At 37.7% G+C, this 27904-nt stretch overlaps 2 protein-coding genes and 1 non-coding gene across 3 annotated transcripts; all 3 read right to left on the minus strand.

Moving 5' to 3' along the window:
• Positions 1-6387: 6387 nt before the first annotated feature.
• LOC146141558 (uncharacterized) lies at positions 6388-9415 on the minus strand. The gene is made up of 3 exons (XM_083390181.1): positions 9392-9415; positions 8066-8510; positions 6388-7166 (listed from the first exon to the last, which is right to left on the minus strand). Exons 1-3 carry the CDS (start codon positions 9413-9415, stop codon positions 7042-7044), a joined length of 594 nt encoding a protein of 197 aa, XP_083246307.1. The 3' UTR covers positions 6388-7041.
• Positions 9416-12215: 2800 nt separating this feature from the next.
• On the minus strand, positions 12216-27215 carry LOC146141559 (glutathione reductase, mitochondrial-like). Its single transcript, XM_083389481.1, has 11 exons — positions 27024-27215; positions 25504-25622; positions 24684-24753; positions 20587-20701; positions 20160-20253; positions 17963-18149; positions 16452-16613; positions 15473-15584; positions 15154-15285; positions 13700-13833; positions 12216-13402 (listed from the first exon to the last, which is right to left on the minus strand). The coding sequence occupies exons 1-11, from the start codon at positions 27162-27164 to the stop codon at positions 13253-13255; spliced, it is 1416 nt and encodes a 471-aa protein (XP_083245607.1). The 5' UTR covers positions 27165-27215; the 3' UTR covers positions 12216-13252.
• On the minus strand, positions 18968-19041 carry Trnat-ggu (transfer RNA threonine (anticodon GGU)). The gene has a single exon. It is a non-coding gene; the product is annotated as a tRNA-Thr (tRNA).
• Positions 27216-27904: the final 689 nt, after the last annotated feature.

Consider the following 27904-nt stretch of genomic DNA (forward strand, 5'->3'; position numbering starts at 1 on the left):
GATTTAAATTTAAAAGTCTTTACGGTGGACTTAAGTCATTGAGTCAAATGACTTCCAAAAATTTGTGTAGTCTCGATGTAACCTGTATGCATATACACATGTGTAGCGCAAAATTAAGGAAATTTAGAATTGAAAAGTAAAAACCTGAATAAAGCATAGGAGCAGTGGCATAAGTAGCCTATTATGGAGCAGTGGCATAAGTAGCCTATTATGCTTTTAAGGAAAATTGGGTGGATTAACGTTAGATTGTCAAACACATGTGGTACTTGATGATTGATGACTATACACCGAACATTTTGAACAGAAAGCATCGCGATCCGATATCAAATGACGTCATTGATAATGCTCAAACTAGCAAACTGTGTAAAATTGAAACGCCCAAAGGTCTTTTTCAGCTCGGGTGGCCAAAACTTGCTTCAGGGTTAAGAAGTTCAGCCACCTCCAGTCGTTAACCTACTTTTTAACAAATTTACCTTTAGATCGCTGCGTTTAATCACAAATTATGGCCAAATTTCTGTGTTAATTTAGTATCGGATCGGCACCGATACCACCCTGGTATCGGACAAAGTACCACTTGATATCAGGTATCGGCTCAGATTGGATATTATCGGGCGTCTCTTATGCTGAGAATAAGGGGGTATGCAACTTTACTCAATGTTATTCCTCTAAGTCTAAGTATTTTAGCATAGTTTCAAAAAATCCTATTTATGTTAACTAAAAGCAGAAAAATGCTTTATTGTGTAGCCTTCTTTTTAGAAATCGAACTTTAAGTCTAAATACATTTAAGGAAAAGACGTCAAAGCGTTTTTTTGTTTTTTAAATTTTACTTTTGATTAATTATTTTCCTTTTGTGAGACCGAGATTTTAATTAGGTCTTGACGGACCCCTTAAAACTAGACCACGTACCCCAAATGGGTAAATGGACCCCAGTTTATAGGCCCTTTAAAAACTTGATTTGGATCTGTTAAATTTATTGTGCTAGGCTACTATTATAATTGAATAGCAACAAAAACAATGCAATAACTTTAATAACTGAAGCTGTGGCGAGTAAAGCTATGTTTACAGCACGGCAGCGAAATATGCACGACTACACGTTGAACTTATAAGGCAAGGGGGGGCTGAAGCGTTCATATACACAATGTGTATTGTGTGATCAATCCGGTCTGCAATCCTATTGGTCAACGATAACGGCACACATATATAGCACACAAGATGCTTTTAAAGAATAAAAAGACTATTTGAATTAAGAGAATAATAAAGCCCATATAGAAGTAGCTGAAACATACATATATACAGCCACATTGTGTATTACATGATCGAGCCTTTCTGGAGTCGCGCTGTTCAACGACCACGGCACACATATATAGTGCACAACATACCTTTACAGAATGAAGGGAATATTTGAATAAAGAGAATAATAAAGTCCATACAGAAGTAACTTAAACATACATATACACAATGTGTATTATATGATCAAGCTTTTTTGCTTTTTTCTTTTTTTTTATAAGGGCACCATTGTATAAGAGCCTACACAAAATTGTTTCGCAGCATGTTATATGTACAAACACAATTGTAAAAGCAGCGGTAACGTATTTTAAAAACGACAAGGCACCGTTAAAACAAATGAGCACGATATATAACAGCATTTATGGATTGCATATTGTAATGTTAGCGTATAGGCATTATCTGTATGATGTGTGTCAAATGTGATCGAAAAAATACAAAAACAAGTTCAGTAGATAACAGCACAACAGGATTGTATCGCAATTATCAAAAACAAAGCATATCATACAAAATGTTATTGCAGTCTATTTCTGGTTACCCTAATCGTAATGTGTGGATTGACATGCAAATGTATAACAAAGCAAGTGTTTTTTTACTTCATAAATTGACTGCATCTTTATATGAACGACACTGCAGTCATTTACAGGTAGCTTATATACAGCGTTGTGTGGTATAAATGCAAAATACGCGAAATAAAAAAAAACATGTATAGAACAATACAAAGCTAAATTTTAAACAGAACAGGACAGCAAGAAATATGTAGATAAGGACGTTATTGAAACCTCTTTGGAATTTATCTTCTTTTTTCGCATAATTTATCTAACTCAATACATTTTTGGACAATATCCACCATATGCCATTCCGCCTTAACAATGTACAGTTGGCGGTCATATCAGTTTTTAAAGTTTGGTTCTGCGCATGAGCATGTTGGACTCGGGACTCGGGTAGTTTTACATGGTCTTATTCGAGTCCGACTCCAAACTGACTCCGTCGAATCCCGAGCCCGACTCCAGCAAAACAAACTGACTCCGTCGAGTCCCGAGTCCGACTCCGCATCCCTGGCGCAAAGTCGAAAATTTTTAACTTTGACGCTTTCTGTTAGGAGCGAATAAACATGGCGTTAACACTGGCAACGCATTATGGACGACGCTAGCGTTTTGCGTTAAAGGAAACATCGACGCCTAAAGCGTAAAAATCGCTTTCGGTTGCCGAACGTTTGGGGTTGCGGAAAGTTGAAATATTTCAACTTTGACGCTTTCGGTCTGGAGCGAGGAAATTTGCCGTTGACGTTCGCACGGGGTGAGGTTAGCGCTCAACGCCAAACGTTTAGTTTGAACCAGCCATTACACCGGAGTAGAGTAATATAAAGGGTTACTAGGTAGCAGTGTTGTAATGACTTAAGTCACTGTTTTCAAATGACTTGACTTGACTGAAGTCTTTTGGGTAAAATCACTTAACTTGGCAAGTCTCTTGGGACGAAATACTTGACTTGACTTTGAGTATTTTGGACAAATTATATGTGAACTGGAAGACGCTAGCGTTTGACACCAGACGCAAAACGCGTTTAATGTGAACCAACCTTTAAAAATTAATTGGCGCGAGAATAGCGAGAAAATCTCACTTCATAAGGTGCTTGTTCGATTTGAACTGGTCGACGTCAAATTCAGACGCTCGAATAGTTGACGCCGTTCGGCCACCGACGTGAAAACATCATCATTTGGTGAAGCGAGCGTCGAACCCCTTCCCAAAGTCGATGCGGGGGTGGTGGAACTGCTGCTGGATCTCGTGTTGTACCGACAGGCTGGCGTACCGTGAATGCTAGTCTCCCTTACAGTTTCAACTTCGCCGACATAATCAGTCCTTCCGTTTGCGACCTGGAAAGCTCGTTCCATTGTGCTTGTGTTACTGCGGTCACTGTAAAGCACAGTGTTGTGTTCAGTTCCGACGTAAGCGTGCTCGCTGTGTATGGTGTAGGTTGAACCTCCCGCTGCCAACCGATTCCAATTCAAGTGGATGCTGCCCGACGGTTGCTCGTGCCACCAGCTTTCCGCTGCATCCGGCATTTCCTGTGTGATTTGATAGGAAAGAGTCGATATTTGTTCACCTTCATTAGAAGCAGCTGCGGTTCTTCTAAGGTCAAACGAACTCGGGTGCGAGTCTTCGCTTCGCAGTGTTTCCCGTTTGATTGTGACCTGTGGATTGCTGCAGTTCACGCAAGTACCACTGGCGTCCAGTTTGAGGACAAGGTCCCTGTCCACTTTAGCCCTAAAAGTTGCGTAGCTAATGGCCCTTGTTTCGTTCTTGTGCAGTTTCAAGATACGCTCGCAGGTCGTTCCGAGCTTATCAAACACGTACCAAGTGAGGATTTTCACGTCGCTGCCCTTGTCAACCACAAAGCCAAGCGTAGCCATCGACCTTCCCACGTTTGGAATGTCGCAATTCTCTACTTCAACAGCGCGATCTGAAAAGTGGTTCGCCCTGTACGTTACAATGCCGTCGGTGCCGAGAATAGACGACGATTCTTTAGCCCAGGGCGCGTTTGAATCGTTCCTTACCGAAACGTTGACGGCGACAAGTGTTTCATTTCGGTTTGCCGAAAAGAATCCGGTTCGCACGGAAACGGCAAAGTCCTTCTCGAACTGGATTCCGCAAGGTTTGCAAGTCAGCACCGGCGCGATAAGGAACGATTCGCTGCTCTGTTTGACTGCGTTGTCAAGCGAGAAATGCAATTGTGTCGGGGTTTTAACAGCACCTGCTGGAAAGCTAATGGTGTAACACCCAACCTTATAAGTTGCTCCCTCCGGTTCCAACAATCCTGGTTGCGTCAAGTTATAATTGACATCGGTCTTTGTGCATTGATGAACAGACTTGCTTAAATATTTTTGCGGGTACGATATATTGGCTTGCACTTCAACAGTCTTGTACGAGCTCGTGTGACATTTGACAAACGCCTGTCGTTCGCTATCCTTGGACACAAAGTCACGCAGCTTCAAATTGTTTCTTTCAGAGTACTTTTTCGTTCCAGTTTTTGGATTTTTTGCCTTGGAACTGAAGGAAGTGTTCTTTAAGATCAACAGAATCACAATCACGAAGACGACAGGAATGATATAAAGCACTGGAAGCCACGGGAAAGATTGAATAGATGTCGGTGTGCGCAACACGACAGGTTCAGTCGGCGTGGTGTTATTGAAAAACATTTTTTCATCAAAATCAGGAAAGAATGTGGTTGAACGTCCTTGCCAACTTCTAGGAGTTGCCATGTCAGTTTTAAAGCACTATTTCAGTTGTCCGCTTTTAAGTTAATTTAGCTTTTAACATCGGAGTTAAATGTTAACCTTAAAAGCAAATTCGTCAACATAAGCCCTAAAATACAACATGTTTGTTATATTTCCGTAAACAATTGACACAAGTTGTAATGTACACAAGATTCTCACGGAAAGGCTTACTGAAATAAAAATATAGTACTGTATATGATTCCGGTAAGCCTCTAGAAAGGCATCTTGTGTACTATGGGGGCCGTTGCAATTTGACCAAACAGGCCGCCTTTCAAAAAAAGTTGCTCATTCCAGCTCTAAAGCATAGATCTCGAAGTTTTGAAATGTCAAGGGCAGAGTTTTGTGTTCTGGCTTGGTATGACATGGATTCATTTTGGTATTTGCTTTTCGGAAAGTCAATACGCCCTCATCCGTTTTTCGAGATCTTCCTATATTTCGAATTAAGGTATACCTAACAAAAGAACTTGAATGAAGAGCAGAAAGTAAGGGGTGTTAAATCTTACTCTTAAAACTTTCGCTTTTGCTGTATTAGCTGTAACAGTGTAACAGCAGTCCCTGCTGTGCAGGCCGCTGCCGTCGGACTATACAAGCTAAAAGTGGAAAGCCCGTTTTCCGCCCACACGTTTACGATTGTCAAACTTTCCGCATCACAAGACGTAAAAACGCAGCGCTTGCGCCACAAGGTACATATTCGCTTTACTGAGGTTCGGCGACTGCTGTCAACTAACAAAGGTTGCTGAATTCTAGCTGTGACTTACGTACGGTTGAATAAGGCTCATACTGCAATGCTGAAATGACCTAACTGAAACCTTTATTCCATAGTAGAATAACATGTCAAATATTCACGTTTTAGATAAAGCTTGACAATTTCCGTAAAGTTAGCAACCTTCGTATTGAGCAAATATTTTTCCCTAGTCTCACTTTAACTTTAGATATTTATGCTAACAAACTTTAGAAAATTCTAGAACGTCTTGGATTTCAGAAGTCATATTTTGTCAACTTCAAAATCACTTCCTGGTTATATCGGAGCCTTTCTTTTGTGCGTTAGTGTTTATTCTCCTTATACGGCTTTTAAGGCGAGGAATACCCGTAAATCCCCGTAAAAAAGCACCCGGGCAATAACGGGAAAAATAAATGGGGAAATATTACTAAAGCAAATCGACGAACAAAGAACGGGTTTTGCCAAAGGTGTGGTGAACTAAATTTAATAAGTAAATATGATTATGTGGGCAGACTTGAACAACTAGATAATTCTAGTTTTCTAATTCAATGAATTAGGGCAAAACGTGACTAATTGTGATTCTAATCTAATTTGTAAATTGCCTGTGTGATCTAATTCGAGTTCTAATCTAATTCGGATTTTACCAAAATGCTACTTTTTTCCAACGGCATTTTAGTCTCTTAGTCGAAACAAATAATTTAAATTAAAACTCTTTAGTTGAAACGACTTGTATGTAATTTTTTTTTTGCTAAAAGGCATAGCCTAAAAGTTAGCACACACATATTTACTACTCACATTCTTATTAGAATAATTTGACAATTTGATTGCGAATAATTAAATGTAATTCTAGTTTAAATTCGATTTTTCAAGATTTCGGTAATTCTAATTCTAATCTAATTTAAAAAAATAATTTGCTTTTGATTTAAACTGAAAAAGCTCAATTAAATCTAGTTGTACAATCCTGTATGTGGGAGCTCCATGTCAAGAGAACTTGTTTAAAACAATATTATTTTTTCTATATCGCTATAGAGAGCACAGTCTTACATATATTATTTACATACTTGGGTACACAACATAAATGTGCCCTTGATAAGTTTCAAAGGGAGTTTAAATACTACATATAAAACATAGAAAGGGACACACATAGCTCATCAAACATCTCGGTTGGATAATTAAAGTGCAACAGAAGTGTTTTAATAAATATAAAACCCGGGTGGCCACTGGTGTGATTGAAAAATGTGCTTGTTAAATTCTAATTTGGCGGTTCTCAGACTGCCCAATCAAGAAAAAAGTCGAAAAGATGACTCTCAAAACAACATAAAATGACTTCTATAGCCCACCTTTAAAAATGTTAGCGTACAAATTAGAAAATAACAAAAAAGAAAATGTACTCAAGCACGGAAAGGAAAGTTCTCATTTTTTTCATAGCTGACACCAGACATTGGGTCGTCGATTAATTGCTTGGGTCGCCGAAAGCAATAGTTCACATAATTTGAGAAAATTGTGGAAGCACTAGGAATATATGACACACATTTTGTAAATTTCGACTTTACTTCTATAATGTATAATGTTTTGCTCGCTTACACAAAGTTCAGTGAAGAGAATTGTGACAAGCCTTTGTTTCTCGTGCTAACGCTTAGTTTAGACTTCCAGCTATTTACATAATAACGTTTTTCATTTGATCAAAATCCTCAAAAATACAATGCAATTTCTGTAAGCCTATATACAAGCAAAAAAAGACAGGTTCACACAAAAAGCGTCTTAGAAATTTCGCATGATCGGATTTGCTGATGCTCTGGAAAAATTGACGTCTTCCAAATGACGCAACTTTTCTAAAAGTTGAAAATTTTGTCGCGATGAAGACCCCGATGCTTCCGAACGACTTCCTGAAAGTTTAAAGATCAAATGATTTTGATAACATTGCTTTTTTGTGTGTGCAACACCAATATTTGTGAAAAGGTTCCCGATGGCAGAGGAGTTAATCTTGCAAAATTGACAGAGGTTTAACGTCTATTTGGGATGTTTAAACTAAAATTGCTGTCGACAAGTGACCTCAGAAAGGCGGCAAGGTTCACTCCTGTATTATTGTTTGCAGATTGCCGTAATTGTCTAACTCGAAACAGGGCTATAAGGTTACCTTACATAACAGTGATCGGCAACCTAAGGCTCGCGCGCCAATGTAATTCATTCGGCCCGCCGCTTCTTTGACAAACTAGATACGAGTCCATTTCAAAAACTTTTTGACTATTTTAACTATAAGTGCAAAAAAGAAATTTCTGATTGATCTTTCTACATCCGGTTTGTTTACGTTTTGATGCTGTCTTTTGAACTATAGATTAGCGCTTTTTTACCGTTGCGCCGAGGAAGGCTGTAAGTGCGTCGCGGACAAACATGAAACGCAGTCAAACATATTGGACATATATTGTTAACCATTTTTTTTTTTCGGCAAATAATAAAGACATGAAATTTAAAGAAATGCCTATATACAAAACAAAAAAGGCCCTCGTTTCGCTCGTCAGGTGTGTCCAGACTTACAAAGGTTAACAAACAACTAGAATACCTTTAAATGTTATCGTGTTCCCTCAAAGTAGTTTTATTACACTTTTCATTAGTAGTACGGATGACGATGTGGGAATTTTAAACCAAACAAACGCTTTTTTTCGCGTTACACTTTATTGCCTCCTCAAATGTAATTAAACAAGTTTTTATGTGCAATAAAAGATCCGTATAATTCTGCCATTTTTTTTACCATTTTAGCAAAACAACAACTTGTGAAACAACTAACCTAGCGTAGAGTATGGCGATGTTACAGAGTTAGGCCGGCTTCTGGGTCCAGATGACGTCGAAAAATGAGAGGCGGGCCTTACGGACCAATTCTCATCACTTCCTTGATTGACAGGTGTTCTGTCGCTGACTCTACTTCGCCTATTGACCGTTGCTTGATCTCCGCTGTTGTCCGAGTTGCTGTTTATTTGGTTTACAAGGTCCGCAATGATCACGTGGCCATCGTGGGCGTTTATGACGACAGAATCGCGCCCGGTGACGTCATCCCGCAGTGCTGGAAATGACATGTGCAGGGTGCCGGTTACTTTCTGGTGGTAGCTACCCTCGGCGAATTGAGCGATCGAGTAACCGATGGAATGCGAGCTTTCGGGCGCCGAGCTGATCTTAATGGATGACGAGTGTGATTCTTCATCTCTTATCCTACAGCTGCGAATGCTGGTCCGAGGCTGGTCAATGTTCAAAATCACATAAAACGTTTTCTTTTATGATCACGCGACGTTTGTATCATTTTCGGCTGTTTTAGCGTGTATTACTGACCACAGGTTTACGATTAATCTCTCTCCATATCAGGGATTCTTAAATTTGGGTCCATGGACCCCTTGGGTGTACGTGGACTAGTTTTAGGGTGTCCATAAAGGCCTAATTTAAATAATAGTGTATACGTTTAAAAATGGAATAACATTTTTAAAAGAAAGTAGATTAATATAAAAAGTATTTGCCGCATTTTGCTTAAATGTATTTCGCCTTAGTTTCAATTTTCCATTTGTTGACCTAAAAAAGCAGGTTTCTTCAGTCTCAATATGCTTATGGCGTCTTCTATGAAAAACTTATGTGGTCCTGGCCCACATGAATCAAAAATGTTCTTCAGGGGGTCCACGTTAAAAAAAAGTTTAGGTAGCCCTGCTCTGTTATGACCTTTTTAAGTGGGTGACAAAGGTGTAAAGGGGTATTTGCACAGATTATTTTATTGTTTGTGTTTGCCTGGTAAAGTTAATGTGATATGGGAGACCGACTATTTAAGCTTGACCAATCAAGGAAAGCAAGTGTTGAACCTGGCTTATTTTATTTTGTTATTTATTTTGTCAGCCGGGACGCAGCAGATTTCAGATTTCTTCCTTCAGTGAATCGATTGGACTCCACGTAATGTCGAACCCGGTACAACTCACGGATTATTTTTTCATCCACAATCTAATAAATTGAACAGCAAGTATACTGTTTCCCCGAATATTTTACCGGTTATGTGCGCGTTAATCATTGTTTCTATGTTCTATCGTTTGCACGTGTGTTGTTCTTACACTTTCCGTTCTCACTCACTTACAAATTATACCGCTTTTTCACTTGTGCACGTCATCTTTCAGATTTTATTTCTCATCTAACCACGTTTCCTGCTGGCATAATTAGTTAATTAGTTATTAGTATAATTAGTTTCGGCATTTGCACCCTTTTGTTATATAGTTGTTTGGGAAAGCGAGAAAAATTTTGGCAGTCGGGTTTCGGTAAAGCTTGAATAACATTTGGAGGTTTTTGTAAAAAAAAAAAAAAAAAAAAAAATTTCTGCCCTAAAGTGAAATGGAGTCTGCAAAACCGTATTATTTTTAATTAAACTATTTTATTCGAAAAAATGATTTCTTCTTAAATGTAAACTAATATTTTAAGTAGTCCTTCATGGCCCCCCTAAAACTAATTCACGGACCCCCAAGGTTCCATGGCCACAGTTTTAGAACCCCTGGTGTAGCGCTTGGCATCCGACAGGCTGTTAAGTGGGGCTCCACTAAATTGGCGTGATACTATGACGATTTTATGTTTGTTACATAATAAACCGGGGATCGGGTTGGGTTAAGGTACATGCTCTTCAAAAAATGTGTCAGGTTCGGTTTGGCTTCTTGAATTATAATTACAAGTTCGGGTTCTGGAAAAATTAACACCAATTCATTTCATAAATATTCTGTTCTTGTTCGGTTTGACTCCCCGCATAAATAACTCAATTGGATGTGGTGTTTTGCAATATTTTTTAAGTTTCATATCGAAAGTTAGAAAAACTATGATTCAAACAGATAATAGGCTACATGTAGCATTCGCTTATATTAGCCTACTCGTGGTAATTGTGCTGCGTTGCCGTGTATGACGTCATAAAACACATAAACGATGTCCACTGTCCACTGACGTAAAAAGCAAGCTCTCGACAATTTTCAATTGATTCTACCTGCTCTCCACTCCGCTTTATACTAGCGTCTTATATTACCAGTTTACGTTATCCTGTGTGTTGAGATTCAAGCAATATACTTACCAACGAGCAATATCAACTGAGTAAATTGTCTCTGTCTAGAACAGTGGTTCTCAACCTTTTTTCTTTCGTGGCCCATTTCAGTTGCAAAAAAATTCTGTGGCCCAATAGTTTTATGAAAGAAAAAAATATAAATAAAGGTTTAGAACAAAACACAGCAGAACATATTTCAAAACAGATCATTTATTCAACCGTGTATTAGTGAGATAGTGGCTGAACAATAAATTTACATTCCTTTTTTAATCCTCCCCAAGCCATTATTTCTATAAAATTAAATATAGTGACACAAATGAAACCAAATGTAGCTTTTTTAAATTGGTCTGTGGCCCACCTCAAATGTTCTTATGGCCCACCAGTGATCCATGGCTCACTGGTTGAGAACCGCTGGTCTAGACTCTGGATTTCAAGAAGTTACTGTATAAGAACAGGTATATTTAGCGGCCTGCTTTTGAAAGTCAGATACCTACATTTGCAAGCAACGAGGGACTTAGCAGTCGGCCCTCGCCCTAAGGGTCAGCACCTTGCTTACCCCTGGCAAAACCAGTCGCTAAATACACTATACACTTGTATGAAGTAATAGCCTATGTAGCCTAATAATTGCGCAACGCAATGTCGGGTGAAAATTTACAGTCTCATCATAACACATGTTTTAGGGCCCTGCAATATACTTAAATTAATGCAACAGAAAAAGTCCAACGAAGAGCAACACGTATGATTATGGAATTAAAAAGCAAATCTGACATAGCTAAATTGGAGAAAACCCAACTTTTACGCGTGGTAATGAGAAGATTACGGGAAGACCTGATAGAATTGTGAAAGATTATGCATGGAAAAGAAGGTTTAAATAATAAATATTTTTTTATATTTCAAAGAAATACAATACGAGGCCTTTCTTGTAAAGTCTTCAAGTGTTCAGTAAAATATAATTGTAGTAATTTTTGCTTTACACAAAGAGTTATTTCTTTATGGACTAGTTTTGACAAACCAGATAATTTGAATAGTTTTAAAATATTAATAAAAAAAGGTGCGCAATCAGCTGTGTTACATGAGAAAAAAATTTCCCCTACCCGTCAGTACTATTTTTCCAATAACAACAGCATTAAAAACAAACAAATATTAAAGACTGTGCCGTAAAGGACGTAGATAAATTAAAGCGTGCGGCGCGACGGATTAAGCCGAGCTTTTTTCCTTTTCTTTCTCTCTTTTTGCTCCGATATTATCGGATAACCCCCGTTTCACAGATGCTCTTAACTTGTTCGTGTCCTGATTGATGTTGTGCGCTTACCTTTTGTTTTTAGTGCGTTACCTACGATGTGTATTGCAAACGACCCAATTTTTTACCAAACTTTTTGCAAGCGAAAACAAAATACCTTAGCATAGAAAGTTTAGATCTAATTAAATGAGCCAAAGCTTCGTATTGCTTTCAATTATTTCTAAAGTTCTTAGAAGATGTTGTACCATTACGAACCTTCCTTGAAACTAAACGACCCAATGCAAAAAGCAGCAAAACCTTAAAGTTGGGGAAAATCTTATCAGATATAACCAGGACTACCACGTTGTCCTTATCTCTAAGATTTGTCCTTATTTTAAGGTAAATAGCAGTGCTTCCCAACCTGTGAGCCTTTGAGAGATTGTTAGGTGTGCCATGCAACTTTTTGCATTTCTGGAACACTCTCGTGTAAATAAACGTGAAAACATGTGCCTTTGTTTGAAGTTGATCAGGCCATGGAGTATTTTCCCACCGTGGGCGAAACACTTATATTACGACTCTATGAGTGGGAACGACTTTATTAGGATTGGCAAAACTTTTATTTCATTCGAACGAATTTAGCTATAAAAATATAGACATCCATCTTTACATAAGGCAATATGCTTGTTATATGTTGCGTTTTTGGTAGATTTAGTTTAATTATTGCTCGTAATTGAGTTAGTTTCCGATATTTGTAGTTCAACGTGTTAACAAATCACATTCCAAAGGGTACGGTTTTAATTCAAAACTTGTACAGCAATTAAAATCCACGTATAGCGCAGTTAACCGGATTTCAAAACAATCTGCATGCAGCGATTAGTTTAGAAAACAAACAAAAAAATGCATAGTTATTTTTTGCTTCGATACATTAAAGAGACTGATTCGTAGTAGGCCAAGGTTTGCAATCTGGAAAAGCACTTCTAAGTGCAGAATTTGGCCGGAATTTGAACTTGTGTGAATTTGAGGTAGAAAGATTGCTGTACTAAAAAATTAGATAAGTTTATTTGGCCAGGTTGGGCAGTACAGGCATAGATATCGGATCCATTACAATTACAAAAGTGCATACAACTAGTTAATTACACCACAATATAATCTTCAACCTTTGTACAGAACTAATCAGTGTTGAGTTTCTAGCGAGCTGATTGGTCGCACAAAACTGCAATATAGGTCGGCGACAAATCAGAGTCGTCCTTGACCTGATTTGTCAATTCGAAAACGTGGAGATGATACGATTGAAGCCGATCTCACGACAAAGTTTTCTTGATTCATAAAGTCATAGCATCAAAAAATAGGGATGTGTAAAACTCTGATTGATCGACTAGGATAAACATTTAACATACAATCAAGTAGGAAACAAATTTCTAGAAAGCAGGTATTTTTTTTCAAGGTTGTCAAACCAACATAATAAAAAAAGATATTTTATCCAAAATTAGTCCGCAAAATAAACAAACAAAATTTTTCAAAGAATTTGTGAACCAAATGAGAAAAAAACAAATGTTCTCAAAAATTTGTCATCAAACGAATTCTCCAAAACTTGTCAACCAACTAAGAAAATCATATCTGTTTTGAAAAAAACAGTCGAGTGAGAAACCAGAAACTGCTCAAAATGCCGTCAAAATGAAAAAAGTGCATCAATGGCTCAAAAATCAGGCAATTCAGCGCAGAGTGACAAGTTCTTCGGACGAAGTGGGGTGGATTGCGACGCAATTATCGAAGTCGGCTTTTGTGGCGCCCATTTTGACGGCCACCCCGAAGCCCTGAAGCATCTCGTCGACCCCTATGCCTTGCATGTGCAGACCGATCACCTAAAAATAGTCTTTTTTATTTAAGGAAATTGTAAGCGTCGTCTCGACCGATATACCTATATAGGAAATAAATGGCTAACAGTAATTTTCTGTTACAACGTACCGACGTTGCGATGGCCTATTCAGGCAATCTTCGTCAGGGTAATAAACTGTGTTTGTGAAAAGAATACAGACTTTGGGTTAAATTTATTATCACAATACGTAAAGTTTGCCGGGCTGCACCTAACATAAAACTGAGAAAAATGACCAATTTTGTAAACGCACAATAAAAATCAAACTACTTTCATATTTTTTTACCTTTTCCGTGGGCAGAAGGCAAACCAGTTTCATTGCGCACTTTGTCTTCCTAGTGGTCATGACGTGGTACATCGGGTTGAAGGTAGATTTGTAAATCTTTATCTTATCGTCGCCGTATTCCTTTCTAGCCTCGTCTGCAAAATCAAGAAAACAAATTAGGCTACTGTCGCGGATGGCAACATGAATTAATGCTCAAAGGCGGTATAAAGCTATACTCAAAACCAGGGCTGCGGAGTCGGAGTCGGACTCGGGACTCGGGACTCGAGTAAGACCGCGTAAAACTACCCGAGTCCCGAGTCCGACGTGCGCATGCGCAGTATCACATTTTTAACTGTTAAGGCGGCAAAATGTAAGTTGTAAAAGTGTAATAGCAAATGTGAAATATTTTTAAACCATGTAATGCGGGTGGATCAATTGTGACACCAATATGAGTGGATTGCAGAAAATCCACCTTAATTTAGTTGCGTAAATGGGTAAAATACAGGCTGTAGAGTCGGAGCTGGACTCGGGAGTCGGACTCGGGTGTATTTTTTTGGCAGGAGTCGGACTCGGGAGTCGGCCTCGGGTTGTTTTTAACCTACTCCGCAGCCCTGCTCAAAACCATCACCGACCTTAAAACCAGGGATGTCCAACCTGCGGCCCGTCTGAAATTTTTGTGCGGCCCGCTAGTCATTTTCACTCCCAAATAGTATTTTAAACGTTCAATATTAGCCTAATTAAAATGTACCAGTCAGCTTTTAGGGGCGCACTAATAGTATAGTATGGGTAAAAATATATATATATAACACTAAAGACCCGTGACAACTCTAAAGAGCAATACTTAATCTTGAAACGTAATAGATTATGCGTCCCATTAAATTATTTGAAGTGTTAATGCGGCCCACTATAATAAAATGTTGGACATCCCTGCCTTGAACATTCATACAAGTGCGTACAACCAACTAGAGTGTTTTCAGATGAGCTAACTAGCCTGTGGTGAGATTCGAACATATGGGTTTGGAGGACACATGTACGGCATCGACCGTTTCAGTATTGACGTTTAGACACCCTAGTTTAAACAGCGCCGCTGTTTCGGGTTAGGGGTGGGTAATGGGTTAGGGTTCAAACGATTGGGGGAGTTAGCAGTGCTGCAAACAAGTCATTTTGATATGACTTAAATCAAGTCATTGGTAAAAATAACTTAATTCCAAATCAAGTCATAATTATAGCAAGTTAATCTCAAGTAAAGTCCTTGTCATAAAAATTAAACGTTAAACTACTAAAATTGGTAAACTAGCTCGATCAGGAGCAAGAACTCGAATAAAATTAAAAAATTCAACATATAGCGGACAAATTGTTTATTGTAGAAAAATAAGGATAAATACGACTTCATTTTAACCAAAAGAATAAGTGAAGTCATTACAACGCCGGGAGTTAGTGAATGATAAGCCTAGGGGTGAGGTTTGGTTTTTTACCTTCAGTAAATCCAACTGTGCCAATGGGCGGGTGACTGAACACTACAGTTGGAATGTTGCTGTAGTCCAGCTTCAAATCTTTCTTTCCATCGAAGAGGCGGTGGGCCAGACGTCGTCCTGCTGCTATCGCCACTGCACACCATAAAAATATACACGTAATTAAAATAAATGTTAAATTTTTGAACAGTGAAAAACTAATATGCACAGCTGACAGTATAAAAAAATTTTAGGCCTAAACGAAAAATATAAATATTTGGAAAAATTATTTTGAAATTTAAATAAACAAGTTGAAATATCGGAAATAATAGCTATCACAAACCTGGTGTGAGCAGAGCTTTTCCCTGCACGTCTCCCACAGCGTAAACTCCCTTCACGTTTGTGTTTTGGAACTCGTCCACGATAATGTTGCCCCGCTTGTCCATTTCCAGTCCCTTAACGTAGAAAAAAACTAAATTAAAAAACACGGCCAAAATTTGGCGCTCGGAAATTCCAATTTCGTGAAAATCGCTCTTCTTCTATATATTTCAACATCTGTTTTATACACAGCAGTCGAAACTAGAGATACTATAGGATCGGTACCGATACTGGATGCAAAGTGGTAGTGTCTGGAACCGTCCGATACTAGGGTGGTATCGGTGCCGATCCGACACCAAACTAATATAGCATTTACAGCAGTGATTCTCAACCTTTTTTAGAGCCAGAGCCGCATTTCAAAACTTAAGTTCGCGAGGAGCCGCATAAAAAACAACAGTAGGCGTGTAATTAAAAAACATTAAGAAAGCAACAAGAAAACAACAAATATACATTACGCTAGCCTAGGCTAACTATTTAGCACTGTTGAAACAGCTATTTCTTATTGCCATAGCTTGTCGATCAAGACTAAATATATTATGACGTCACAAACCACAAAATTATTTTAAAGAGCCGGACGGAAGTAGCCCGGGAACATTAGTACTTCGTACTCGGGATCCTTGCTGATCAAATTCTTTCACTTTTAATTTCTTTTACTTCCTTTGTTGCAATTCTGCTACTACTAACTAATTTTTCACTCCGTTAGTGAGAGCCGCAAAATGTACAGTTGAGAGCCGCATGCGGCTCTGACAGCCGCGGTTGAGAATCACTGATTTACAGCCATGATTTGCATTTAAACGCAAGAACTTTTACTTTCAAAGGTTAACTTTTCAAAAACAGTATAGGTCAAAAACTGAAGGTAACTAACTTCCTAACTTTGAAGCAAATTTTAACCCGGAATAAATGTCAAGTATGGGTTATTCTTGGTCCAAATGAATCACACTTACAATGTTTTCGATTCCGAAATCGGTGTTTGGGCTTCGTCCGATCGCCCAAAGCAAGCATTCGACGTCATCGACCACCTTTGACCCCGCAGCGCCCTCTGGTGGCAAACTGTCGATGGTGACCGAGAGTTTTCCGCTCGAGTCTTCCTTGGAGACGCTTTTAACCTGCGAGCGAAAGAAATAGTAAGGAAATCCTATGTAAGGAAACACACAAGACCTACAAGGAAAAAATACCTAAGGCACAAAAATCTATAAAAGCATAGTATTTCGACCAGGGGCGTATCCAGAAATCCAAAATATGGGGGTTACGAATTTTTAACTTAGATAATTACCCGTTTTTCCGTCTGACGTTAATGACGTCATAAAATAGTGACGGATGTGAAAATATTGATTGTAATGACGTCATATATAAATAAAAAACTAATTAGAAACCGCCCAATAACGTCCAGCAAAAGAGAAACTTCAGACGCAAAGCGAACAGGTGCGTCGTCAACAATCCTGCCAGGGGCCAGCTGCAAAACCGCTTCGTATGCAATCGTTAACTTTAGGAAAAAAAAACTAAACCAAGACCGTGAAATATATCTCATTGATTTTGGATCCAATGTACACGGGAGTACGCTAAATTGCAAGCACGTCTCTCGCCACCTGCACTACTAAACGAAGATCGTTTTCCCGGGTGTTATTCGATTAGCGCAACATCTGCGCCGGGCTGTGTGCCAAGTCAGCTAAAATACAAGCACGTCTTGCAGACTTACACCAACATCGGATTTTAGCGCAGACAGTGAACAGCGAGAAACATCAGGTGCGCCTAACTCAACGTTTTTAGCAAGAAAAAAACGAAAACCGCTTGATTTATTGTTTTTAATTGTCAAACACACTTGCTGATCAACCAACCTGAACGAATAACGATAGAGAAAAAAATCCTGCGTTTACGATCGACCAGACAAGAAATGAAAAACGGCGTTTTGCGTTTATTTTGGTTTCCCATTAGCTTAAGACGCGTGACGTAATTACATTAAAAACATTGCCGCTTAGGACGGTGAGTAAAACCCTGACGAAAACGAACAAAAACCGATAATAGCACTAACGAAAAGAGGGGGGTCCGGTCCGGACACCCAACACAAAAATATTGCACAGTACTGATTCTGACAAATAAGGTCTTATTCCGATGCATTTAGTGGTTATTACGACTGTTAGGTATTGTTGTGGTTCCGCTTCGTGTACTTTCCTTAAGACAGTAATCGCGTACGCTCATTCCACAGTCACGTGATTCGTTAATTGTACCGCATTACCGTTTTGCCTGTGGTGATTACTATTCGTATGTGCTATGTAAATTGGCAATTATCCAAGCTATAAATGCTTGTTTCATTACTCCGTGACTGATTCTATTTTACTCTTCGAGCAAATATTACAAAGAAATACAGGTATTATCCTCTTTTAGTCTTATTATTCCGACCTTGATGTTGTTCTTATATAGGTCTTATGGCTATGAAGTCTTATTGCGAAGTACAAACCTTTGAGAACTTCTCGACTATAATGCCGGCCGCTTCCATTTCGAGCAGGTTATTTTCGCTGATGAGAGAGTCGAAGTTTCTGAGGGCCGTGTGTCGTCGGATGACCAGTCGTACCTGGGAGCCGAGCGCGTTCAGAATGCCTGCCAACTCTACGGCGATGTACCCGGCTCCAACCACCACTGCTTTCCTGTGTTGAAGATAAATACGCTTTTAATGAAGTGTAGGGTCCCGATCAATGACATAACTTTTACTTGTTTCCAAACCAGAGTAAAATCAGGATCAGACATTTTTTAAAAGATATATATATATATATATATTTCGCCTATACTGACAAAAAAATGCCTGAGCCTGATTTTACTCTGGTTTTTAAACTTTTGAGTTATATTGTTTATATACGCGTCAGCCGAACAGTGATCGACAAGCAGACACCTTCTGCTAATGGTTTTAGATTCCATAAAGACACGCCCTTCTATATTCTCTTAATTGTGAAATGACGTTCGTTTAATCTGCGCGCTTGAACGCTTTTGAACAATGAATGTAGGTTTAAATTAGTATATACGTTGAACTAGTAACATCACTAAAAGATTCATATACACAATATGTATAATCTGTGATCATTTCTTTTTAAGCCAACGATAACGACACCATAATATAACACACATGATGATGCCTTCGGAAAGGTTTACCGAAATCAGTTGGCTTAAGCAGGATTGTAGTACAAGCTGGAAAAACAACCAGCCTGCGGTGAGGTTCGAACTCACGACCTGGGACCGTCGATCTACTAACTGAGCTGCACAGGCTCACAGGGGAGCGAGTTGAGAAACAAACATAGTACGGTTGCCTGCTAAATGCTGTTCGAAAAACTAACCTGCAGTGAGGTTCGAACTGATGACCTTGGTCATACAGAAGCCGTGGCTCTACCAAATAAGCTACACAGACTCAGAAGGCAGCAAGTCGAGAAAACAAGCATAGCACCGTTGCCTGCTGCATCCTGTTCGTAAAACTAACCTGTGGTGAGGTTCGAACTCACGACCTCGGTCATACCGCGACCGTCGCTCTACCAACTGAGCTACACAGGCTCAGAAGGGAGCAAGTCGAGAAACAAACATAGCACCGTTTCCTACTGCATCCTGTTTGTAAAATTAGCCTGCAGTGAGGATCGAACTGGTGACCTCGGTCATACCGTGACCCCAGCTCCACAGCCTCAAAGAAGTGAATGACGGGAAATAACTGTGATTTTCTTAATTGGTCGACAGATTAGACTAGTTTGTCGAAGGCTTTCGGTGCACTATGATACACGTTATGGTTGATCAAGAGAAGGCTTAAAAATGATTAGATCACAGTTGTTGTACACATGATGCGTATATATCTTTTATTGGATTAGTTGGAAATTAAAATTTCCGTCTTTTGGGGGCATATTTTGAAATAGGAGTCGCCTTGCAGGGGTTAAAAGATTACAGGGGTCAGCAAATGGAAATTAACAGAATCCTAACTATTTAAGTAGATTACGTCGATGCGATAGCTACTTTTATTTTAAAGTGGCGTGAAATTAAACGAATCTGATGTTTGTATGATTGTTTTAAGTCTACGTAATTAGGATATAAAAAGTTTAAACTTTATTTTTTTGAACAAACCTTTCAATTTTTTTCAACTAGAAATTCTGATACACACTTTGATCTTGATTAGTAGGACGATTATTTTTTGACCTAGTCCTAGCACTTAGTAGAAAAACATTGATTTAAACAACACAATGTTGTATAAAGTACTGCATTAGTGTCTTGGCGTCGTGAACCACAAATTAGCTATTTTTTCGGGTTTAAAATGCAATTCTGTTTACCATGCTTTTTTTGGCATGTGAAATAAACATTTTTTTTTAAATCTTCAAGATTCACAACTATCTAACCTGAAGCAAATTCGAAGTTCGCTGAACCTAACGCGATAAAGGTATATCGTATATTACTTAAATGGAAATATAATACAATTAAAAAAGTTGGATGTAATTGAAAACTAAATTCTGATTAATTTTAAACTGAACTACAATTTCAAAAAGCCTTTTTGAGTTTTTACGATTTTTTGGCATTTTGTAAACGATTTTAACTTGAAATAAATTTAACAAATCTTGACAAAATTTTTTTGCTTTTTTTGGTAAGTCAAAAAATAGTTTCCCCACTTCTCAGTTAAAATGGTTTAACCTTACTTTGGTAAATCCTCGAGCAGAAAGAATCCATCACTGCTGATCCCGTATGAAGCTCCAGGTATTTCGTCGTCCGTCGGGACAGCAGGGTAACCCCCTAATATTCACAAAGATGCAATGTTTGTTGGTTAAATTAGAAAATAACGGTTTGGTAAAGCCCCTGAACGTAAAAGCAAAATCAAAATCAAAAACATAAAGAGACTGTGTTTTTTTGATAAACCGACAAATCCGGCTTGCTAAAGCCGCCATAGGTTTGCTATTTCTTGTGTGAAATACGTTTTATTTATTTAAATCAACGTTATACGTACAACAGCATTGAACGGATAATTGTCGTTTTAATTCCAAAAAAAGTAAAGGTAAATTAAAAAAACGAAAAAAAACATTGAAAACCCACTGCCTCAGAGATACATCACATAAATCAGAATCTTACCTGTGGCGATAAGAATATGCGGTGCTGTGTACTTCTTCCCAGCTACTGAAATAACCGGGGTTGGGTCCATTTCGCCGGTGAATGCGCCATGGCCTTGTATCTCCTTCACTTTGGCCTGCAAAATGCAAAACGTACGTTTATGACCATACGTGGAGTAAAATATTATACACATTTGAAATGCACAACTGTGATCTGTACTAGGGATGTTCGATAATTTGGGATTCAGGCCGATACCCAGTATTGTAATGAATTGACTTAACTTAAGTCTTATGGACAAATAACGCTGTATGTTGCGTTTGGTTCATTTTTACACGAGTTGTTGCTCATAATTGGACAAAGTTACTAAGTTTTATTAGTTTAAAGTTTTGTTTTTTATGCCAATGATTTGACTTGAAGTTGACTTGCTCAAATTATGACTAGGACTTACATGAGAAAATGATGACTTAGGCCGGGTGGTCCAAGCCCAGGCCCGCGGGCCACAAGTGGCCTGCTACATCATTTTTCGTGGCCCGCGAGCACTGTTGAATTATTGCAATGCGTACCGTTGATTGTTTACTCAAAGAAATCTAAGTGACAAACGAACAGTAAGAATACTGCAATTGTTTGGTCATGATCACATTTTTCCAGTTATACCATGAAATAAACCAGATTCCTATCGCTCACCAAATTCGCAGACTGGGAGTAGCAAGGACGCCTAAGTTTGGTATGTGTTATAACTAATGACCGGTTTGAGCCGCAGTGCGTCTTATAACGAAACTTTTCTAAAAATGAAGTTTTCACTGTGACTTTACCCTAACGCGCTGACCCATTCAATGATGAAATTTCAGCTAAATTTATCTGGTTAAAACCTTTTTGCGCAAAACGAAAACGTCTTTGTATTTGGCGATTGTGTAGTATGCAACATCTCTCTTAATTTTTTTGGTTTCCGTGAACATTCTACGCTTATAAAATGCTGTCTTTTAACTGAAAAGTAATGGTCAAATACGCAAAAAATTTTCGCGCATCGCGCGCACCATTTTTCACAGTCTCATACCCTACGATTTCATTACGCACAAGTTCGACGATAGTAGCAGGTTTGTGAAACTTATATGTCTTGGACGATTATTTGTGACGTCCTCTTAAAACACGCATGTAGCCTACTTTATGTGGCCCGCAGGCCGCAAAGAATATGCAAGAAATATTGTGGCCCGCGATGCTGTCAGGACCACCAAGTCTTAGGCTATAATTTACCAACGATTTCTACATTAAAAGGTAGATCTATCCGAAAATAAGTAGGTTAACAAAGCCAAATTATCTGAGAACAAAAACCTTTGAACATTTCAATTTCATCTATTTTTCTTGTTTGGTCATAGTAATGACGTCATTGGCTTTGGATCGCGATACTTTTGTCTAAAATATCGTTTATCGGGATCGGATTTAAGCCTGATCTGTACATTTTTACTATTTAAGTTTATTTAATGTGTTGACTGTGGTTAGTTAGCACGATACCTAAAGTAGGTCAAAATGCTTTTACGTTTTAAATAATGTTTGTTTATAGCTTTAATATCTCGAAAAAAGCAAACTTTGTCTGTATTTTGTCTTATAAAAATTCAACGAACAATAACCAAATGTTCAGTAAAGTTCAGTTTAAATAATCTTGCTATGAATCCAGTTAAAATCTGTTTAATCTGAATTATTTCGAGCGCGAGTTTTAAAACATTTGAACTACGGAATACTTTAATCTGCCAAGTGTTATAGGTTACAAAATTTTCGAATGCGTGGCACTTAAGAAAGTTTGGTTTAATAGCCATATTAGTCTATTTTTAAAATTTGGAAACCAGGTGACACTGTTAGCAAATTGTATTACAATCTCGACAAGCTAAATTACACAGTCCCTCAGGTCAAAGTGGAAATGAAAGCAATTTAAATACACTAACAAGCGTGTCTTAGTGCGGTGCTCTTCAACCTTTTTTGGTTTGGTGAACCCTTAAAGTTGTTGTGACGAACTCACGCACCCTGTTTACTTAAAAAGTAAACTGAGTAAAAAGCGATATGAAAAATCTAATGCAAATTAATATCATCATGCCAATTAAACCGAGCGAAGCTGCCAAAGTTTTACACACTGTCGTTGAAAGTTCGAATATGGCTGTAGGCTGCTTTCGGGTACTATGGCATGTCATTAAACAGCATTCAATCTCTACACAAAAAACAGAAATACAACTTGCACCACGACAGTCAGGCAAAATAGAAAGACCGCATGTCTTAGAATGTTAGTATAGAACGATTACAGCACCTATGTCTCATAAAATTACTGGCAAATACGATGTAACATTAATGGTTAATTAAAATTGTGTGATGCACCCTTGTATACCTTTTCGTACTGGTGAACCCATGAATATTTTGGTTAACCCTAAAGTACTGTCTTAGTGTACTCGCAAAATTGCAATAGTATTTGTCGTCCAACAATCAACAGTAGAAGCTTGGTATTGCATTGAAACTTGCACTTACCATTAGTAGACACTCGCCCGGTGAAAAAGCAGTCGCCAAAAAATGTCGACACGCTGTCTGCGAATTTACGAATTTACGTCCTACCTAAATGTTTTTTTCACCAAAATTTTAAATTTTAATGCGTTTGTATAATTCTCGTACGACCAGCTTCGATTGTTTGCCGAATATTGAATGCATAGGACTGTACAGAGACTCTGTATTTTAATGCCGTATTGTATATATTCGCAAGATTTTAATGCGGACCGTATTAAGTTGCACTCCAGGCTTTATTGAAAAATCTATTTATCTTAGGCCTTATTCCGATGAATTTAGAACATATTTCGACAGATTTATGTCTTATTTAGACGATTTCGATGTTATTCTGCCATTGATATTACTGCGTATTTGGCTTTATTATGTCGCTCGTCTTAATACTATGGTATTCAAGATATTTCTGCTTTGGGTTCTGTTGCTATTTATGTTTTATTGTGTGTTCTCCATAAATTGCCAAGCGGTACACAGTCCTGCATTGAACAAAGAACTTTTTGCCTCGCAAGTATAAGATAATATTCATATACGAAACCATCGCAAGTGAAACGACATGTTAGCCCCAATCTACCAGCCAGCAAAACGCTGCAATGCTTGAAGTAATGTCGCGCACGAATTGCATAGCTCAGTAACGTTTGCGTGAAAATAAACACGACAAAATGACGGCAGGATGTTGGCTTAGAACGGATACCACGAAGCATAACGCAACGGCTTATCGAAAAAAGTGTTTTATTTAGCGCATTTTAGGTAATAATGGTTATTTTCCCAATCTAACAGTCTTTGCAATTTGTAAGTCAAAAAAAACAGTCGCTTAAGACTAAATTGCCGAGTACTGGTCTTACGATGAATGGCATTTTAAAAAGCGTGCCTATCTTATTTGTCACTTCAACCATTTCTTGACGGCTAGCCAATTTTAACGAACCAGCCAATTTTAACGGCCACATAAGCTTTCTTTACATGGTCAGTACCAATTCCACGCCTAAAAAACACAAAAAGCATAAAAACGGACTAATAAACTTCAACGAAAACCTAGAGTTAGAAAAAAATGTAATGTTTCAACTTATTTTGGCTTTAGACCCAAAGCGCGTTCAATCAAGTATATAACTTTGAATTTGATTTAAAAATAAACAGTAAACAGTCAATAACAAAACAGTCATATTTTAGGTTGAAAACGCGTTTTGGGCGATAGGAAAAAAAAACTTTTAGGTTGTTCGGCTTTCAAATGTACAAAAAATGTACAAAAATGTACGTTATATGGTGTAAAGTGATTTAGGGCATTTTGCTTGAGGTAGCTAATCGGCTTACAATTAAGCTATGACAGTTCCCTAACGTGATGGTTCTAAATTAAGAGGCAATAAAATTTCCCCTTGTGTTGTATTACTGGAATAACGAAACAAGACCTCTGACATTTTGTAATGCAACCTTATTAAATATTTGTTAGTTTGTCGTCGTTAAAGACAAATTTAAACGCAGGCGTGTAACCATACTTTAAGAGTTCCTAAACGGCTGGATCCTACCTTTTTTAAAAGGAAGCATTTGCAAAAGACGTTTTATATTTTATAATCACCAAACAACGTTTTTACCTTCTCCAACAGGTTCGCGTAGATTCCGTTGAGCCGTTTAATGTAGGCGTCTCTCTTTTCTTTGATGGTCCTGAAAGCGACACGAATGGTAACTTTAGGCAGGCAATTCGCCGGCCGCCTTTGCCCAAAGCAATACGTGCGGTAATGCAAATAAAAGCGGCGTCATTCCACGCTTGAGCTGAGCGCTGCTACAGTGACTCAGCACACAGCACGGCGCGCACCTAGTATTTGCGATGGTCACTATGACAATAGGATTTTCCGACGTTCGTAATGATGACATTGAGTAAAAAATAAGACTATGGAGCACATATTTGGGCTTTTTGTCATTATTGTAAGTTAAAGTAACTCCAGCATTGATTTTTTAAAACATACAAAACGCAGTTAAATGATCACATAGTCTCAGAAAAATCCTAAGAACATTAGGAAATCAATACAAAAAGTTTTCTTGAAAATTAAAAAAACATGTAGCCTTGCTATTCAAAAAAATCAAGATTTTGCTGTGTTTGGCTGTAAAATGTTTATTTTGCAAGTATATTAATATTTTCACAATTATAATAAACTTTTAGATACTTTTTTTTTTGGAGTACATTTTCTTGAAAAAATTTACAAACAAATACAATAGTTTTCTCAATAATTCAAAAAACAAAATAAAGCCTAATATTCAAAGAAATCAACATTTCTCTGTTCAATTGTTCCTTTCAAATGTTATTTTTAGAAATATTATTATTTTTATGGACATGTTAAACTTTTAAATAAGTTAATGGAGTACATTTTCTTAAAAAAACAAGAGAAAACAATAAAAATCACATAGAAAACACACCTCCATGTAAAAGTAGCCTTTCCGTCAAGAGAAAAGCCATAATCGGCGTGATCGTGAAGCATTTCTGCATGCATACCAGCAAACCACATCACCTTTTTCGGGACACAACCAACATTGACCTACAATACGAAATGCAAATGTTTTAACAGTATTAACTTTTTAAGGATTGCTATATATATTTTTTTGCCAATGCTTTTATGCATTTATGGTTTAAAATATATTTTAATGCATCAGATTTTTATATATTATTTTAGAAAATATTCTACTGCATTAGATTTATATTAAGAGTTTATAACTTCATACATGTCATGAACTCAAAACTTAAAATAAAAAAAATTGCTTTGTAAAGCAAGCGATAATGTTCTGTTGTATTTTACTTCACCTTTTCCTGAATAAAACATCCAGTAATGCAAAAAGCATGTTGAAATTGCAAGACAAGCTTTAAAATTAATAATAACGTATTCTCATGACAAATAAATAAATAAATAAATAAATTCAACATTAATATACTGTCAACACATAAACAGTTTTTGCATGTTATTTATCATTTGGATCCTATTGTGTGTTGTGCTTTCAACACAAACTGAAAAGCATGGTTTTGACAGAGAGAAGTTCCTAATTATTTTACATACTGTGTAACCAATCTGCTTTTAATGGCAATTTTCACAAAAAATGTTTAGAGTACAGCGCCAAATTTTCAGAAGTGCAACTATGGAAAATATGGTGTATCCTTATTTTTTTAACAGACTAAATCTTCCCCACACAAAAATGAATTTTTATAATAGTTGCACTAATTGACTATCGTTTTATGTAAAACAATCACCAAATACTAAATGGTACCAAAGTTAGTGATTCTTGTATGAGTTCCATTGGGTCCCATTCGCTTTTTAGTATTGCTTTTACAGACCACATTTTATTTTATCCCTTTTGTGTTCATTGCAACCCTCATAGGTCCCATACATTTTGAAAATCCTCTCATGTGATTATATGCTTCAGTGTGTAATTCAATTAGATTTAGAGAGTATAACAGATGTTTAGATTTGTGACTCATTGTTAGCATTCACTTCCATGTGGTTCCATTCGGTGCCATTTAGTACCACCCAACAAAATTTGATTCTAAACCAGCGCCCTTAATGCTTCTAGCAACCAAAAAGCCAAATTTTTGAGAAAATAAGCAGGCTTTTGGCAGTTTAAAGCAATGTTTACCAATCTTTATTTCTTGTTTAAACTGCGTTTTAGGGAAAAATGAAATATTAGCAAATTGCACACTCACAAAAAAGAAATACAAGCTTCCTAAATGAGTAACCACATATTGATTAAACCTGCTTTGTTGGCCGCGTAATAGCCTCTTCCATAAAACAAGAATGTTTCAAGTTTAAGCAAGGTTTTGTCAGTTTTAAGAAAAGTAAATTCTTATTGATTACCAAAGGCTGCGTTATGGATAAAAATAATGCACACTCATGTAAAAAAAGTAATTTTATAAGCCCGTAAGTGTGTAACCACAAAGTAAACAAACTTACGCATGTTCCGCCAAGTCTGCCGTGCTCGATAACTGCCGCCGTAATTCCGAATTCAGTCGATCGCCTTGCGCTGGCCACACCGCCAGAACCGCCGCCCAAAACCAGGTAGTCGACCCTGGTGATTTCTTTTCCACTTGCCATATTTCTTAAAGCTGTTTTCTGCGAAGTTTGAAATCTGTGTCTTGCGGCAAAGCGAACTGTTCGAGTGACGAAATTCATTTGCTGCTGAATTTGCGACTGCAAAGCTAAAAGAGAAAAAAAAGAAAAAAAGCTCGGCTTAATCCGTTGCGCCGCACGCTATAATTTAGCCCCATCCTTTACGGCACAGTTTTTAATATTTGGTTGTTTTGTTGTTCTTTTTTGCTGTTGTTAGATAGTGACGGGGTAGGGATCAACTTTGTGCTCATGTAAAAGCGCAGATTGTGCGCCAGTTCTTTCTAGTAATGTTGTGAAACTATGATTTGGTTTTGATTTGTGCTGTTTCCCAATAAAAATAAAAATTGCTTACTATAAAACTGCTGCAATAAACGCAGTATTTTGCGAACTCTTCTTAAATGTTGCGTGGTTAAACACTTTGTAAGAAGTCATTAGGTTTTGGCCTCAATCACTATCAAATTATTTTTGGGAAGGTTGTTGTACGAAATCCGTGTAGGTGTATGTTTAGTATACGACCCGTGTGGTAGCAGTATTTGTTCCACTTGCGTAATATTCAAGCAAACACGTAATCCCGGTACCAAATGGCGCACAACGCAAGAAAAATCTGTATCGTGTTTAAAAGTGTAAATTGCTAAACCTCTGCACTAAACGCCATATTCAGCTGCGTCAAACATCAGACAAACCCGTAATATAAATTACCAAATGTTCAAACCAGGGAGTCAAAC

The sequence above is a fragment of the Ascidiella aspersa genome, chromosome 5 (assembly GCF_963924565.1).
Source record: "Ascidiella aspersa chromosome 5, kaAscAspe10.2, whole genome shotgun sequence".
Lineage (NCBI taxonomy): Eukaryota > Metazoa > Chordata > Ascidiacea > Phlebobranchia > Ascidiidae > Ascidiella > Ascidiella aspersa.

Coding starts and splice junctions, on each gene's coding strand:
- LOC146141559 (XM_083389481.1), bottom strand. CDS start 27,164: ATGGCAAGTGGAAAAGAAATCACCAGGGTCGACTACCTGGTTTTGGGC. Junction 16,614..17,962: donor TAGTCGAGAAGTTCTCAAAG/GTTTGTACTTCG, acceptor TTTCGCTCGCAG/GTTAAAAGCGTCTCCAAGGA. Junction 13,834..15,153: donor CACAGTTGGATTTACTGAAG/GTAAAAAACCAA, acceptor TTGATTTTGCAG/ACGAGGCTAGAAAGGAATAC.
- LOC146141558 (XM_083390181.1), bottom strand. CDS start 9,415: ATGACGTGCACAAGTGAAAAAGCG. Junction 8,511..9,391: donor CGTGCACAAGTGAAAAAGCG/GTATAATTTGTA, acceptor AACATTGACCAG/CCTCGGACCAGCATTCGCAG. Junction 7,167..8,065: donor ATCGCCATACTCTACGCTAG/GTTAGTTGTTTC, acceptor TTAAACTTTCAG/GAAGTCGTTCGGAAGCATCG.